At 44.5% G+C, this 12,763-nt stretch overlaps 2 protein-coding genes across 3 annotated transcripts in view; one reads left to right on the top strand and one right to left on the bottom strand.

Annotated features, from left to right (window-relative positions):
• zswim8 (zinc finger, SWIM-type containing 8) overlaps positions 1-9,140 on the top strand; it is a 176,582-nt gene extending 167,442 nt beyond the window's left edge. For both annotated transcript variants that reach the window (XM_073025635.1, XM_073025636.1), the window contains exons 25-27: positions 2,412-2,534; positions 4,675-4,853; positions 8,058-9,140. In XM_073025635.1, coding sequence (XP_072881736.1) covers positions 2,412-2,534; positions 4,675-4,853; positions 8,058-8,264 — 509 coding nt within the window. In that variant the 3' untranslated portion in view covers positions 8,265-9,140. The remainder of the gene's footprint in view (positions 1-2,411; positions 2,535-4,674; positions 4,854-8,057) is intronic.
• Positions 9,141-9,243: 103 nt separating this feature from the next.
• ndst2a (N-deacetylase/N-sulfotransferase (heparan glucosaminyl) 2a) overlaps positions 9,244-12,763 on the bottom strand; it is a 487,958-nt gene continuing 484,438 nt past the window's right edge. Inside the window, exon 18 of the mRNA XM_073025637.1 lies at positions 9,244-10,521. Within this exon, the coding sequence (XP_072881738.1) occupies positions 10,396-10,521 (126 nt within the window). The 3' untranslated portion in view covers positions 9,244-10,395. The remainder of the gene's footprint in view (positions 10,522-12,763) is intronic.

Here is a 12,763-nt window from a genome sequence, read left to right as displayed (position 1 = left end):
GTGTTTATCCAGTGTCCATCTGGAAAGAAACAGTGAACCTGCTCCCTCAGCCGTCCTTGTCTTGTTTGGCCTGCACGTCGATGCAGACCCACAGCGCTGGTTGACTCCGGGAGGGAAATCAAAACCTCACAACACGGAGTCCTGATGAAACAGTTTATCTCCCCTCTGCAGATGCTGCCTGACACGCTGAGTTCCAACAGTATTTTGTGTGTGTTGCCCTGGGCTTCCAACATCTGTGGAATTTCTTGTGCTTAAAATTTTGGAAGGTCTCCTTGGGGTATTAAATACTGGCCTTGCAAGACATGATCTCATCCGTTATGTTTGAAAAATAAATCCCTTTAAGTAAAGGCTAACGTAGTACTTGTATAATGAGGGTTCTGCATTTTCCGGCGCTGCAGGTGTGTGGGTATGCAGATGAGCGATGGCCACGTCAGTGTGTGTTAAGGGATTCCATGTGGATCACAGGGATTTTGAGAAGGACCAGAGTGTCTATCTATCCTCCCTTTCTGTCTTTAACAGTGCTATTAGACCATAAAACGTAGCAGAATTAGGCCATTCAGCCCATCGAGTCTGCTCCAGGGCATCATGGTAGCAGTGCTAATACAGATGGGGGAATTCCTGAGTTCAGAGTTCAAATCCAGTGCCGTCGGTAAGGAGTTTGTATGTTGTTCCCCATGAACCATGCGAGTGTCCTCCGGGTGCTTTGGGTTTCTCCCACATTCTAAAGAGGTACCAGTTAATAGGCTCATGCTCATTGTAAACTGTCCTCTGATTGGGCTAGTGTTAAGTAGGTGTTGGGCTGTGCAGTGCGATTGAATGGGCCTGTTCCACACTGTATTTCTAAATATTAAAAAAAATAAAGTTGATTTTCCCTCTTATCCCATTCTCTTGCCTTTTCCACATTACCTTTGACCCCCCCCCCCCCCCCATTACTCAATGACCCAATAACTTGGTCTCCACACTCACCTGTGGCAAAGGATTCCACAGATTCACTACTCTATAGTTAAGGGAATTTCTCCTCATCTCTGTTCTAAAGGGACATCCCTCTATTCTGACGCTGTGCCCTCTGGTCCTAGACTTTTCCTCTAGAGGAAACATCCTTTACATCCACTCTGTCTAGGCCTTTCAGTAGTAGATAGGTTTCAATGTGATCCAACCTCCCCTCCCACTCTTCTAAACTCCAGTGAGTACAGGCCCAGAGCCATCAACGCCTCTTCATACATTAACCATTTCATTCCCAAGATGAGTATTGGATTCTAGGTCACTGGTGGTGTGAAGCACTAGCTTTATCTGTTGTGCCATCTGTAGGTACAGTATATGGATCTCATTAGCCCAGCAAGCTTTCAGAGAGAGGGGTAGGGGGGGGGGGGGGGGGGGGGGATGGCAATAGGAAGAGTTCAGGGGATGTAGATAAAGCCAGTTGGTTGAGCATGAATGTTGCGCTAAATAGCCTGAATCTTCACTGTAAATAATTTGTATTACTTCATGGGACACCACGTTAGCATAACACTATTACAGCTCAGGGCGTCCAAGTTCAATTCCACCATCCTCTGTAAGGAGTCTGTATGTTCTCCCCATGGACCACGGAGTTTTCTCCGGGTGCCCTGGTTTCCTCCCACAGTCCAAAGACATATTGTTCTGTAGGTTAATTGGTCATTGTATATCGTCCTGTTGTTAGGCTAGGGTTAAATCAGTGGGTTGCTAGGCAGTGCAGATGGAAGGCCGGAAGGCTTGTTCAGTACTGTTTCTCTAAATAAATCAAACAAACTAAACCGTTAACCCACTTAGAAGTGGTTGCAAGTGATGGAGTCACAAGAGACTACAGATGCAGGAATCTGAAAAAGCATGGAAAAATCTGGAGGAATTCAGTGTGTCCCGATGGAAATGAAGAATCAATACTTTGGGCCGTGCGCCTTCACCTGGATCATTTCCCTCCAGCATCTTGAGTGTGGCTGCAGGTGATCTACGGTGTATTCTCCGTACGGTTGTGATTAGATTAATTTGGTTGTGGATGATTAGCAGATGGAGGCCATCACTGCTCACCTCTAGAAAGGCCTCACGAGACAATGTGAATTTGTTCTTGTTTTTTTTAATGAGCTTTGCAGTTTTATTTTATCAATTGCAAAGTATGTTTTTTCCCACTCCCCATTCTGGCTCCCCTCTCACCCTTACTACTCATTGCCTATCACCTCCCTCTTGTGCCTCTCCTCCTTCCACTTATCACCTTGCAGCTTCCTGGTCTCACCTATCACCTGCCATCTTGTACTCGTTCTCCCCACACCACCTTATTCTGGCTTCTCCCCCGTTCCTTCCCAGTCCTGATGGAGGCTCCTGGCCCGAAATGTTGACTGTTCATTTCCACCATCTGCAGAATCCTCAGTGAATTACATTAGCCTGCTTGCTCTTCACAGGAATGTTGGCTTTGGAAATGCTTGGAAGAAGAGCTCACAACGATCACCCGAACAATTACTTCTCTCGAAGCCCACCCTACACAGAGGACGTCAAGTGGCTTCTAGGTTTAGCAACAAGACTGGGTAAGGGTTTCTGAACCAACGTGGATTGAGTCCTCTGGCATTAAACAATATAACCAAGATAAAGAGTTTGAGATTCAAAGTCCAAAATGTAATTAACCCATTGGAGGCAGTGAAAGAATAATTAACGTGTTGTGTTGGTGTGTGGTGAGGAATGATGGTTGACAAGAACACTGGAGGGCTCATTCCTTTAAGTAGAAGGGAGAACGTGAGAGGAGTAGAGGGGGAGACAGGGTGCTGCCATAGTTGGGTTTATTTTCATATTGTATATTGTCGTATATAGAACATCACAACACAGTACAGGACCTTTGGCCCACAAAGTTGTACCAACCTTATAACCTATACTTTTAAATTCAATCGAACCTTTCCCTCCCACATAGCCCTCCATTTTTCTATCATCGATGTGCCTGAGTTTCTTAATTCTCCCTAATGTACTGCCTCTACCTGGCAGCTTGTGAAGATGTTACCTTTGACATCTCCCCTATACTTTCCTTAAACCACCTTAAAAGGGAAAAGTCTAGCTGTCCACTTGATCCATGCCTCTTCTCATCTTACGTAGTTCTATGAAGTCACTTCTCATCCTCCTTTACCCTTGATCACTCAGTCTACCTTTAAACCACATGCCCTGTAGTTTGGGCAACATCCTGGGAAAGACAATGTGATAGGTCATGAAAATTGTTGTCTTGCAGTTGCAGTACAGTGCAAGACATAAAATTAGGACAAATTGCAAAATAAATAAATATCACAAAAAAGGAATAAGGTAGTGTTCATGGACCAGTCAGAAATTTGATGACAAGAGCAGAAAAAACTATTTCATTGACTGTGTGTCTTCAGGTTCCTGTACCTTCTCCCTGATGGTAGAAATGAGAAGAGGGCATGTCCCGTATGGTGAGGGTCCTTAGGAATGGATCCTCCCTTCTTGAGGCACCACTTGTTTAAACTATGGTCATGGCTTTGGAACAGAGAGGCCAGATGAAGATTTAGTCAAGGCATGTAAGATTTTGAGAGATTGGGTAGGTAGGAGAGCAAAAACACTGATAGGAACAGCGATAGAAAGTTTCCGTCCATTTTGGAGTTTGCCACCAGGAAAGCAGGGTGCACTGAAGCAATTAATACCTTTTATTTAAAAATGCGCTTGGAAGTTTTCCCTAGAATATCGTCACCCACAAGGCTACGAACCAGAGGTTGGGAAGTGCAATGTTTTCTCATGTAGATAATGGCTTCAGTGAACTCTGAGATTCTAATGCCCACTCCAATTTAGTGAAAAATGTTTTGTGGTTCTCTAACTGGAGGTCAGAGAGAGGCCCCCAATTTAAGGTGTGATCTGGAAAACCATGCCCTGACAATGCAGTACTTCCTAGCTTCCACACTGTAATCTTGGACATGATTAAATGTTTTGGTTGAGTGGTGGGGATGTGGCAAGCTAGCATTTGAGTCAGACTAATGTCTGTGTGTGAAACGTAGAGCCATAGGGCTTGAATTTGGGGTTATTTTAGTTTTTGCACTTAACTGCCACAACAACAAGTGAGCTTTCCTGATGACTAGCCTTTTTAATTCCAATCCCCTTCCAACATGTTGGCTCTTGACCACCTCCTCTGCCATGATGAGGCCACACCCAGGATGGAGGAGCAAAACCTCAGATTCTGTCTGGGTAGCCTCCAACCTAACAACATGAACATTGATTTCTCTTCCCCCTCCCCTCTCCTTTCATTCCACACTGTTGCACCCATTTTCCTCATCTGCCTGTCACCTCCCACAGTGCCCTGCTCCTCCCCTTTATTCCGTGGACCGCTCTCCTCTCCAATCAGTTTCCTTCTTCAGCTCTTTATCTCTTTCACACACCCACCTTCCTGCTTCAGATGGTTTCACCTCCCAGCTTGTACTCTTCTGATGAAGATTTGTCAGTCTCTGCAGGTACTACCTGCTGTACGGAGTATTTCTAACAGCTTCTTGATTTTAAGAATTAGAACACTGGCAGAAGATTCCATTTGAACTAAATGATGAGAAAAACTAAGATTGTAAAACATTACTTGCTCAGTATGGCAATGATCCAGTTACCGTAACTTCCTCTGCCTCGTTGAGACGGTTTGACGTTTCCAGTTGAGAACTCTGAGCAGTGACCCATTGCCTCTTGTGCTTCCAGGTGTGAACTATGTCTATCAGTTCTGCATGGGAGCAGCCAAAGGAGTCTTGAGTCCATTTGTCTTGCAGGAGATCATTATGGAAGCATTACAGCGCCTAAACCCCGCTCACATACACACTCACCTACGGACGCCAGCGTTCCACCAGCTCGTTCAGCGATGCCAACAAGCTTACATGCAGGTAAATTTTTTTTAAAACTAGGAGATCAGTTGACGAGCCAGGGTTTTGTGATTTTACACGTGGATGTTGAAGTGTGAAGACTTGGCTGACAGGGTTCACGGTGCACTAGGTTATTCATGCCAGGGCTTGGTGCAAGCACCATTTTCCCCATTGCCTGATCCTTTTCTGCAGAGATCAGTGCAGCCTGTGTCATTGTGTGAATTCAAGTCTGAGACGGATGTATCGTTGCACTTTGGGAGGTCGAGGGTTATTGGTGGGAAACCATCAGAAAAGTTGTATTAGACACTTGAAGTATTGGGCGCAGTTCTGGTCACCTACTTACAGAAAAGATATCGATAACATTGAAAGAGTACTAATAAAACTTACAAGGATGTTGCTGGGACTTGAGGGAATAGGTTAAGATCTTTTATTTCCTGGAGTGTAGGAGAATGAAGGGAGATTTGTTAAAGTAAACAAAAGAATAAAAACAATGAGGTTTGGTGAGACTAGAACTAGAGGTCATGGGTTAAGGGTGAAAGGTAAAATGTTTAAGGGGAACATGGGGGAGAACTTGGCCACTCGAGGGTGATGTGAATGAGGAACAAGCTGCCAGCACAAGTGGTGAATGCAGGTTTGATTTCAACTTTTAAGAGGAATTTGGATAGGTGCATGGATTGGAGGGACATCGTCCTGGTGCAGGTTGATGGGACCAGGCAGAATAGGTCGGAAGGGCTGAGCGGCCTGTTTGTGCTGTGATGCTCTATGGCTCCGGGAAATTAGAGCTAAGACTCGATAGTAAATGTCAGAGCTGCTCACAGGGGACTTATAGAACCAGAGTCAGGTTGTGTGTAGAAAGGATGTTGGAGATACTGGGGGAAGTTGTCCAGAACTTGTTTTGTGCACTGTGTTGCCTGGTGGAAGCAGAACTGGGCAAATGTTTTGAAAGGAACATTAGAAGTTGAGGCTTTATAAGGCATTGGTCAGACCGCACTTGGGGTATTCTGAGCAGTTTGGGGCTCTTTATATCAGAAAGGATGCATTAGTGTTGGAGAGGGTCTGTCTAGTGGAGATTCATGAATAGAATGAAAAGGGTTATTGTGTGGCTCTAGGCCTGTACTTGCTGGAGCTTAGAAGACTGATGGGATGCCATTGAAACCTAGTGAATATTGAAAGGCCTAGACAGAGTGGATGTGGAGAGGATGTTTCCTACAGAGTGGGAGTCTATGACCAGAGGGCTCAGCCTCAGAATAGATGCCTCTTTAGCACAGAGATGAAGAGGAATTTATTTAGCCAGGGGTTGGTGAATCTGTGAAAGCTGTTGCCACAGACAGTTGTAGAGGCTAAATCATTTAAAGCAGAGTTTCTTGATTAGTAAGGGCATCAAAGGTTACGGGGAGAAAGCAGGACAGGAGAAAGGGGTTGAGAGGGATAATAACTCAGCCATGATGGAATAGCAGCACAGACTCAATGGGCTGAGTGGCTTAATTCTGCTCCTAAAATTTCTAGCAGAGGTAACTGAATCCCACTTTCAAAGTCCCCGTATAGACGCACTTGGCCAAATGGTCTTCTGTACGGTATGGTTCATTTCTTGCCATGCTGTGAGTGGTTCATGCTTTTGACATCCTTGTTTTCCCAGATAGCTTGCATTTAAGGTGAAGACGGGTTGTTCAAAGGAGATGTGGGGGCAAGTGTTTTTTTTACACAGTGGTGGGTGCCTCGACCGCGGTAGATGCAGATACATTGGAGGTGATTAGCTAGACACGTGAATGTGAGGATATGGACATTGTGCAGACAGAAGGAATTAGTTTAGTTGAGCATTTGATTATTAATTTAATCTGCACAACATTATGGGCTGAAGGGCCTGTGCTCTATGGACCAGTAATTTTGCTAATTCACTGCGACCAGGTGAGGAGGGCTGGTTGTTGACCCTTTGTACCTGGGAGCAGGATGCCACGGTAATGTAGTGGCTAGCGTGCACTATTACAGCCCAGGGCATCAGAGTTCGGAGTTTAATTCCCAGGGTACCCTTTAAGAGAGTTTGTGAATCCTCTTGGTGCACTGGTTTCCTCCCATGGTCCAAAGGTTCACTGGTCATTGTAAACTGCCCTGTGATTAGGCTAGGGTTAAATTGGTGTGACTCAGGGGCCGGAAGGGCCTTTTCCACGCTGTATAAATAAAATCAGTAATCCCAGAAGAGTCTTGGTGAAGCATCATCTGCAGTCAACACCCAAAGGGCATTCCCCCACCCAGAGTTTTTTAATGTCTTTGAATTGTACAGCACAGCAACACAGATAGCGAGACCTATCTGCCCAATGCTTGGCCCTCCCCTCCCCATGTCCCTTTTAAATCTCTTGCCTCTGATCTTAAACCCTATGCCCTTTTGTTTTTAGAACTCCCATCTGGAAGAAAGATCTTATCCACCATGGGTCTCTCCTCAATCCCCTACGTTCCAGGGAATAAAATCCTTGTTTACACAACCTCTCCTTGTAACTCACTCTCCTCCCACCCCCCCACCCCCCCAATAAGTCCAGGCAACACCCTGGGAAATCTCTTCTGCACTCTTTCTAGTTTAATAACATCTTTCCTACAACAGAGTGACTAGAACGGATACTGGACGCCTTTCCAATTCAGATATTTAAAATAAGTTTTTGTAGGTTAGGACTTTATTCCCTGGAGTGTAGGAAAATGAGGGGCATAGACAGGGTAAATACAAGGAGACTTTTTCCACTGAGTTTGGGTGAGACTAGAACTAAAGGTCATGATTTAAAGGAGAAACATTTAAGGGGAACTTCTTCACTGAGAGGGTAGTGAGAGTGTGGAACGAACTGCCAGTGAATGTGGGTTTGATTTTAACCTTTGGGAAGTTTTTGTAAGTATGGGTATGGTCCTGGTGCAGGTTAATAGTTGGCACAGACCAGACGGGTAAAAAGCCTGTCTCTGTGCTGTAGTATTCTCTGACACTATGACTCCACAATACTTTTTGACAGAGCAATTTTAACACTGTTAATCTTTTTAAAGATAGATAAAAATGTCCTTAGCTACATTTGGAAATTTAAATTCAGAGAGTGTGCAGTGTGGGAGGGAGCCACTGAGCCTCATTACCAGTCTTCACAGTGACAGAGGCGCTGTCGGTCAGCTCAGTTCGGACTAACCAGTGCTGCCAGTTCCGCACCGTTTGCATTGCATTTTAAAATGAGGTACTTAAAACAATTTCTCTCTTCACAGTGCATTCAGTACAGACTGTACCACATAACTCCGGCAGATTACGACGATTTTGTTAACATCATCCGCAGTGCACGGAGCGCGTTCTGCTTGACGCCGGTAGGAATGATGCAGTTCAACGAGATCCTTCAGAATTTAAAACGTGCTAAGGGTCAGAGCAAGGACTTGTGGCAAAGAATCTCATTGGAAATGGCAACCTTTTCTCCTTGATGTCTGTTGCTTCGTGCCGCTTTAGGTTTTTTAACCCCACCATCTCTCTCCCTTCCCTTATAAATCACCGATCTGATAGTCTTTTGCCTGCCACATTCCTCCCCACTGTCAGGAAGGCACATTTTTAAAATTGCTGTTGTGGATTGTGACCTGATGTCACCAAACTTCACGATTCTTTCCTCTCTCTCCAACCCATTTTAAAAAAAAAGACTTTTGTATGAAGTAGTTAATATTCATGTACATGTCCTTAACTATGTTTATAAAGGCTGCGAGAAGCAGTCTGGGTAGAGGAGGTGGTCCTGGAGAGAGGCAAATGGACAGGTTATTCCAGATGGACAAATTATTTCTTCAACCTGTTAATTGGTGGCTTGAGACAAAGCACAAATGATTGCATCCACCCTGTATAAGATTGTGCTTTTTATTTATCTGGGTTGTGTGTGCATTTTCTTTAGGCCTTTGTTTCTTCACTATTAATGTTTTTTCATACTTAAAGGGTTTTCAATTGTTTAAAGAGAAACAATATTCAGATTCCAGTAACTTTGAGTTCTGGGATAGTTAAAAGCTTTGACACATTTTAAAGTGTTACGGATTAGCTGAAGCGTTGAACATTAGCCACAGTACAGACCACCCGTTTTCCTCGTGTAACCTCTTAAATATTTTTCAAAAGAAGACCTCTTCCTTTGATGTGCAGTCCCCTCGAGCCAGTACAAGTGGTCCCAGTACTATCACTGCTTGAGAACAGTGTTTCTGTAGCTGGCTCTGTTGACGACAAGGTGGTGTGGATTGGGGGGTTGGGGAAACTTATTATTCAACCATTCTGTGCTGTGTTGAATACATACACGATTATTTTTGATTAAAGTACACAAGAGAACTGCAGTACACTTGAACAGACCCTCTATTATTTTTAAATGCTTGGCTGCGGAATGGAGATGCTTACATCAAATTTACTGATGGTAACAACAGATCAAGGAAGTTGCAATTATCTTGCCATTGATTTTTTGGTTTTAATTCACAGTTGTGAGGATTCCCAGGCACGTCTGCTCGTTTTGGCTGGACTGGTTTTCAATATAGTATGTACACAAACGTTCTTGCGCCAGCCAGTATTTAAGGCCTTACAAAGTACATCACATTTAACCACACAAAATTTACACCCAAAAAAAACCTCGCTCCACTGAATGCTGCATCTCAGAACATACGTTCAGCTGTTTGAGAGTAAAATTCTCCAATAACATCATTCAATGTGAATGACACACAATAAGTGAGATGTACTGGGAGATGAAATAAGTCCAACATAAATGTTTGGGGGAGGGAGGGTTCTTGCTACATCTTGTTCTGTTCAAAACAAGAAGCTGAAATCCTCACTGGCCCAAGTTTAAATCTGCTAGGTGGCCTTGATTAAAATGTAGTAAGTCTAACTGTAGTAATTCTTGAGACAGTACACAGATAGAGAAAAGTGGCTTTTCTTTAAACACTAGCACTGGTTACTCTTCCTTTTAGAAACTAAATTTGCACACAACTTTCCAGATACCAGAGACAGTTGGGAGCATGAATGATGAGGTAATGATTAACTACAACCCTTGTCTTGGTGTACTGTCCACTCCCCCCGGACTGCAGCTGTGAATTATTGCCCCAAAAAAGGAAATATGTACAATTTTAATAATTAATGGGTATCCACCGTGATTAGTACCTGGTTTACAGCAAGTGTTAGTTATACACTGTGCTGGGTAGAAATGTCGCCATTTTAGTGGCCAGGACACCACTGGTGTCAAAGCAGCTGATGTAACAATTATTCCACAGTTTGACAAGGGATTATACTTCAACACTGTACTCTTCAGTATTTCAAAGTGGTCACGTACACTGTAAAACCACTACTGGCCCGACACGAGGTCCCGTGTTTGTGCAAAGTACTTCCCGCCGGCAGCTCACCAACACAAACGCTGCCTTCAGTCAGCACGTCGGGGCTCGAGGATGGCGGCTGCTCTCTGTTTGTCCCCGGGAACCTCGCACCGAACTCAACACTGCCTTCCCCCGAGGTGCTATCCGCGGGTGGGCGCCAGCTGAAGTTTTCTGAAAGGAAGGAAAGATTCCAGCAGGCGTTGGCAGAGCGACGGCAGTGGGCTGGGCCCCGAGTTCAGCTCCAACTGCTGTGTTGTAGCTCCTCTCTCAGCCAGCTGGGCAGCGCCTGACCCAATCGGTTCAGCTGCTTCGACAGTTCAATGTTGTGTTCCTTGTAATAGTTCATCAGGAATGTTCGTGACTGAGGAAGGGGAGAGGAAAAGAAAATGGTTTAGCTTGTGGGGTCACACGGCTACACAAGTTTAAAACAAATTCAAAGTACATATATGTTACTATTTGAATGAATGTAGTGGGCATTTACAGGGAAAATACAATAAAATGTATGAAAATCTATACAGAAACAAAGACAGTCAAGCAAGTGTACAAAATGTGGGCATCAGACTGAGAATGACCTAGCTCACCCCAAGTAATTCACACCAGACAATATTCCTGTTGTCAGACTGCAAGCCATTGCTTACATCACAGCACAATACAACAGCTTGCATTTGTCATGATTTTCACCATTTTCTCTTTTAGGACAAACAATACATGGCCTTCAGTGAATAATGTTGTGCCAACCTTTTAACCTACTCTAAGATCAATCTAATACCCCCCCCCCCCACCCCAACATAACCCTCCACTTCTCTATCATCCATGTGCCTATCTGGTGTATCTACCTTCACCACCACCTCTGGCAGCACATTCCACACTCAGCACTCTGTGTAAAACTAAATTCTCTGATATTCCCCTATACTTCCCGTCAATCACTTCAAAATTATGACCCTTATATTATCCAGTTCCATGCTGGGATAAGGTTCCCAGCTGTCCATCCATCTATGCCACATACACCTTAAACAGCTCTATCAAATCACCTCTCACTCTTCTCCTCTCCAAAGAGGAAAGGCCTAGCTCGGTCAACCTTTCTTCATAAGGCAACATCCTGGTAAATCTCCTCCGCATTCTCTCTAAACTTCCACATCCTTCCTGAAAAATGTGACCAGAACTGAACACATATTCTAAGTGTAGTCTAACCAGAGTTATAGAGAGTTGCAACATTACCTCACAATCTCCTGCCTTATCCCTTTATGCCCTGACCAATCAAGAATCTATCAACCTCTGCCTTAAATATATCCAACGACTTGACCTCCACAATCACCTATGGCAACAAATTCCACAGATCCACCATCCCCTGGCTAAAGAAATTTCTCCTCATCTCTGTTCTAAAATGACACCCCTCTATTCTGAGGCTGTATCCTCTGGTCTTAAGACTCCCCCACCATGGGAAACATCCTCTCCACATCTACTCTATCAAGGCCTTTCAACATTTGATGGGTTTCAGTGAGATCCCTTCTCATTCTTCTGAATTCCAGAGAGTACAGGCCCAGAGCCTACGTTCATATAAAATTAGTACCTTGGCTGCTTTTACTAAACCTCAATCTTTTTCTATTGAGAAGTTTGCTGAACAACTAGGGCCAAGAATAAGCCAAACCTAGTTGTACCCAGTCTGCCCCCATCCACCGCTTCCAGTTAGTCAAGTTAGACACAAAGTTCAGAGTGGGCAGAAAAGAACAGTGGGGCTCCAGCAGCACCTAGCCCATGCTCCGGAAACAAAGAGCTTTCGTGGTAGTCTAACCTAGTCTTTCCTTAAGCTGCTTTTTAATAGTTTCTCAATATTGGAGACAATTAGAAACACTTCCAAGTGGTAAAATAAGGGAAATTTACTTGACCCACTTGATTCAGGGATCTGAACCCAGTGGCACACATAGGATCATGAATTGAACTGAGTTCTGCTGTTGGGAGTCTGTGTCCTGAGGTCACTGAATCCAGGATGTGTGTACTGTACCTGGGAGCAGCTGAATGCCAGCATTGGCATTTCCCACAGAATTCCAGCCACAGCAAGCTTGATTTGGCCCACTGCTCCCTGTTTCTAGAGAACATCTGCCCATCTTACCCGGTCCAGTTCCTCAGCCAATGCCATCACTCTGCTGGATGGAGATTCCTTCTGGACAACAGCTCTATGCGGATGAACATCAGATATTTATGTCCAGCAGTGATCTGTTTTTCACATGGCTGATGGAAGGGGCATAATTTCGAAGTGTTTGGAGGAAGGTAAAGGGAGATTGTCCAAGGTGGCTGGGGTTTTTCATTCTGCTGGCTGCTTTACTGAGGCAATGAGAAGTATAGCAATCAAAAGGAAAAGGGGATCTCATTGGGAGTAAAAGAACCCTGATGGGACTGGACAGACTACAGTCGGGGGTTCCCTACCTTTGTTATGCCATGGACCCCTACCATTAACCCCTGGACTAGATGGTCCTGATGGCAGGGAAGCCCAGGGGTCACTACCTTAACGTATCTGCAAAAGAACTGGACAGATTGGGAGAAAGGGCAAAGACCATAAGACCATAAAATGTAGGAGCAGAATTAGGCCATTTGGCCCATTAAGT

The sequence above is a fragment of the Hemitrygon akajei genome, chromosome 21, assembly GCF_048418815.1.
Source record: "Hemitrygon akajei chromosome 21, sHemAka1.3, whole genome shotgun sequence".
Classification (NCBI taxonomy): domain Eukaryota; kingdom Metazoa; phylum Chordata; class Chondrichthyes; order Myliobatiformes; family Dasyatidae; genus Hemitrygon; species Hemitrygon akajei.
The sequence above is the reverse complement of the archived record's forward strand: the minus strand, read 5'-3'. Positions and strand labels throughout refer to the sequence as shown.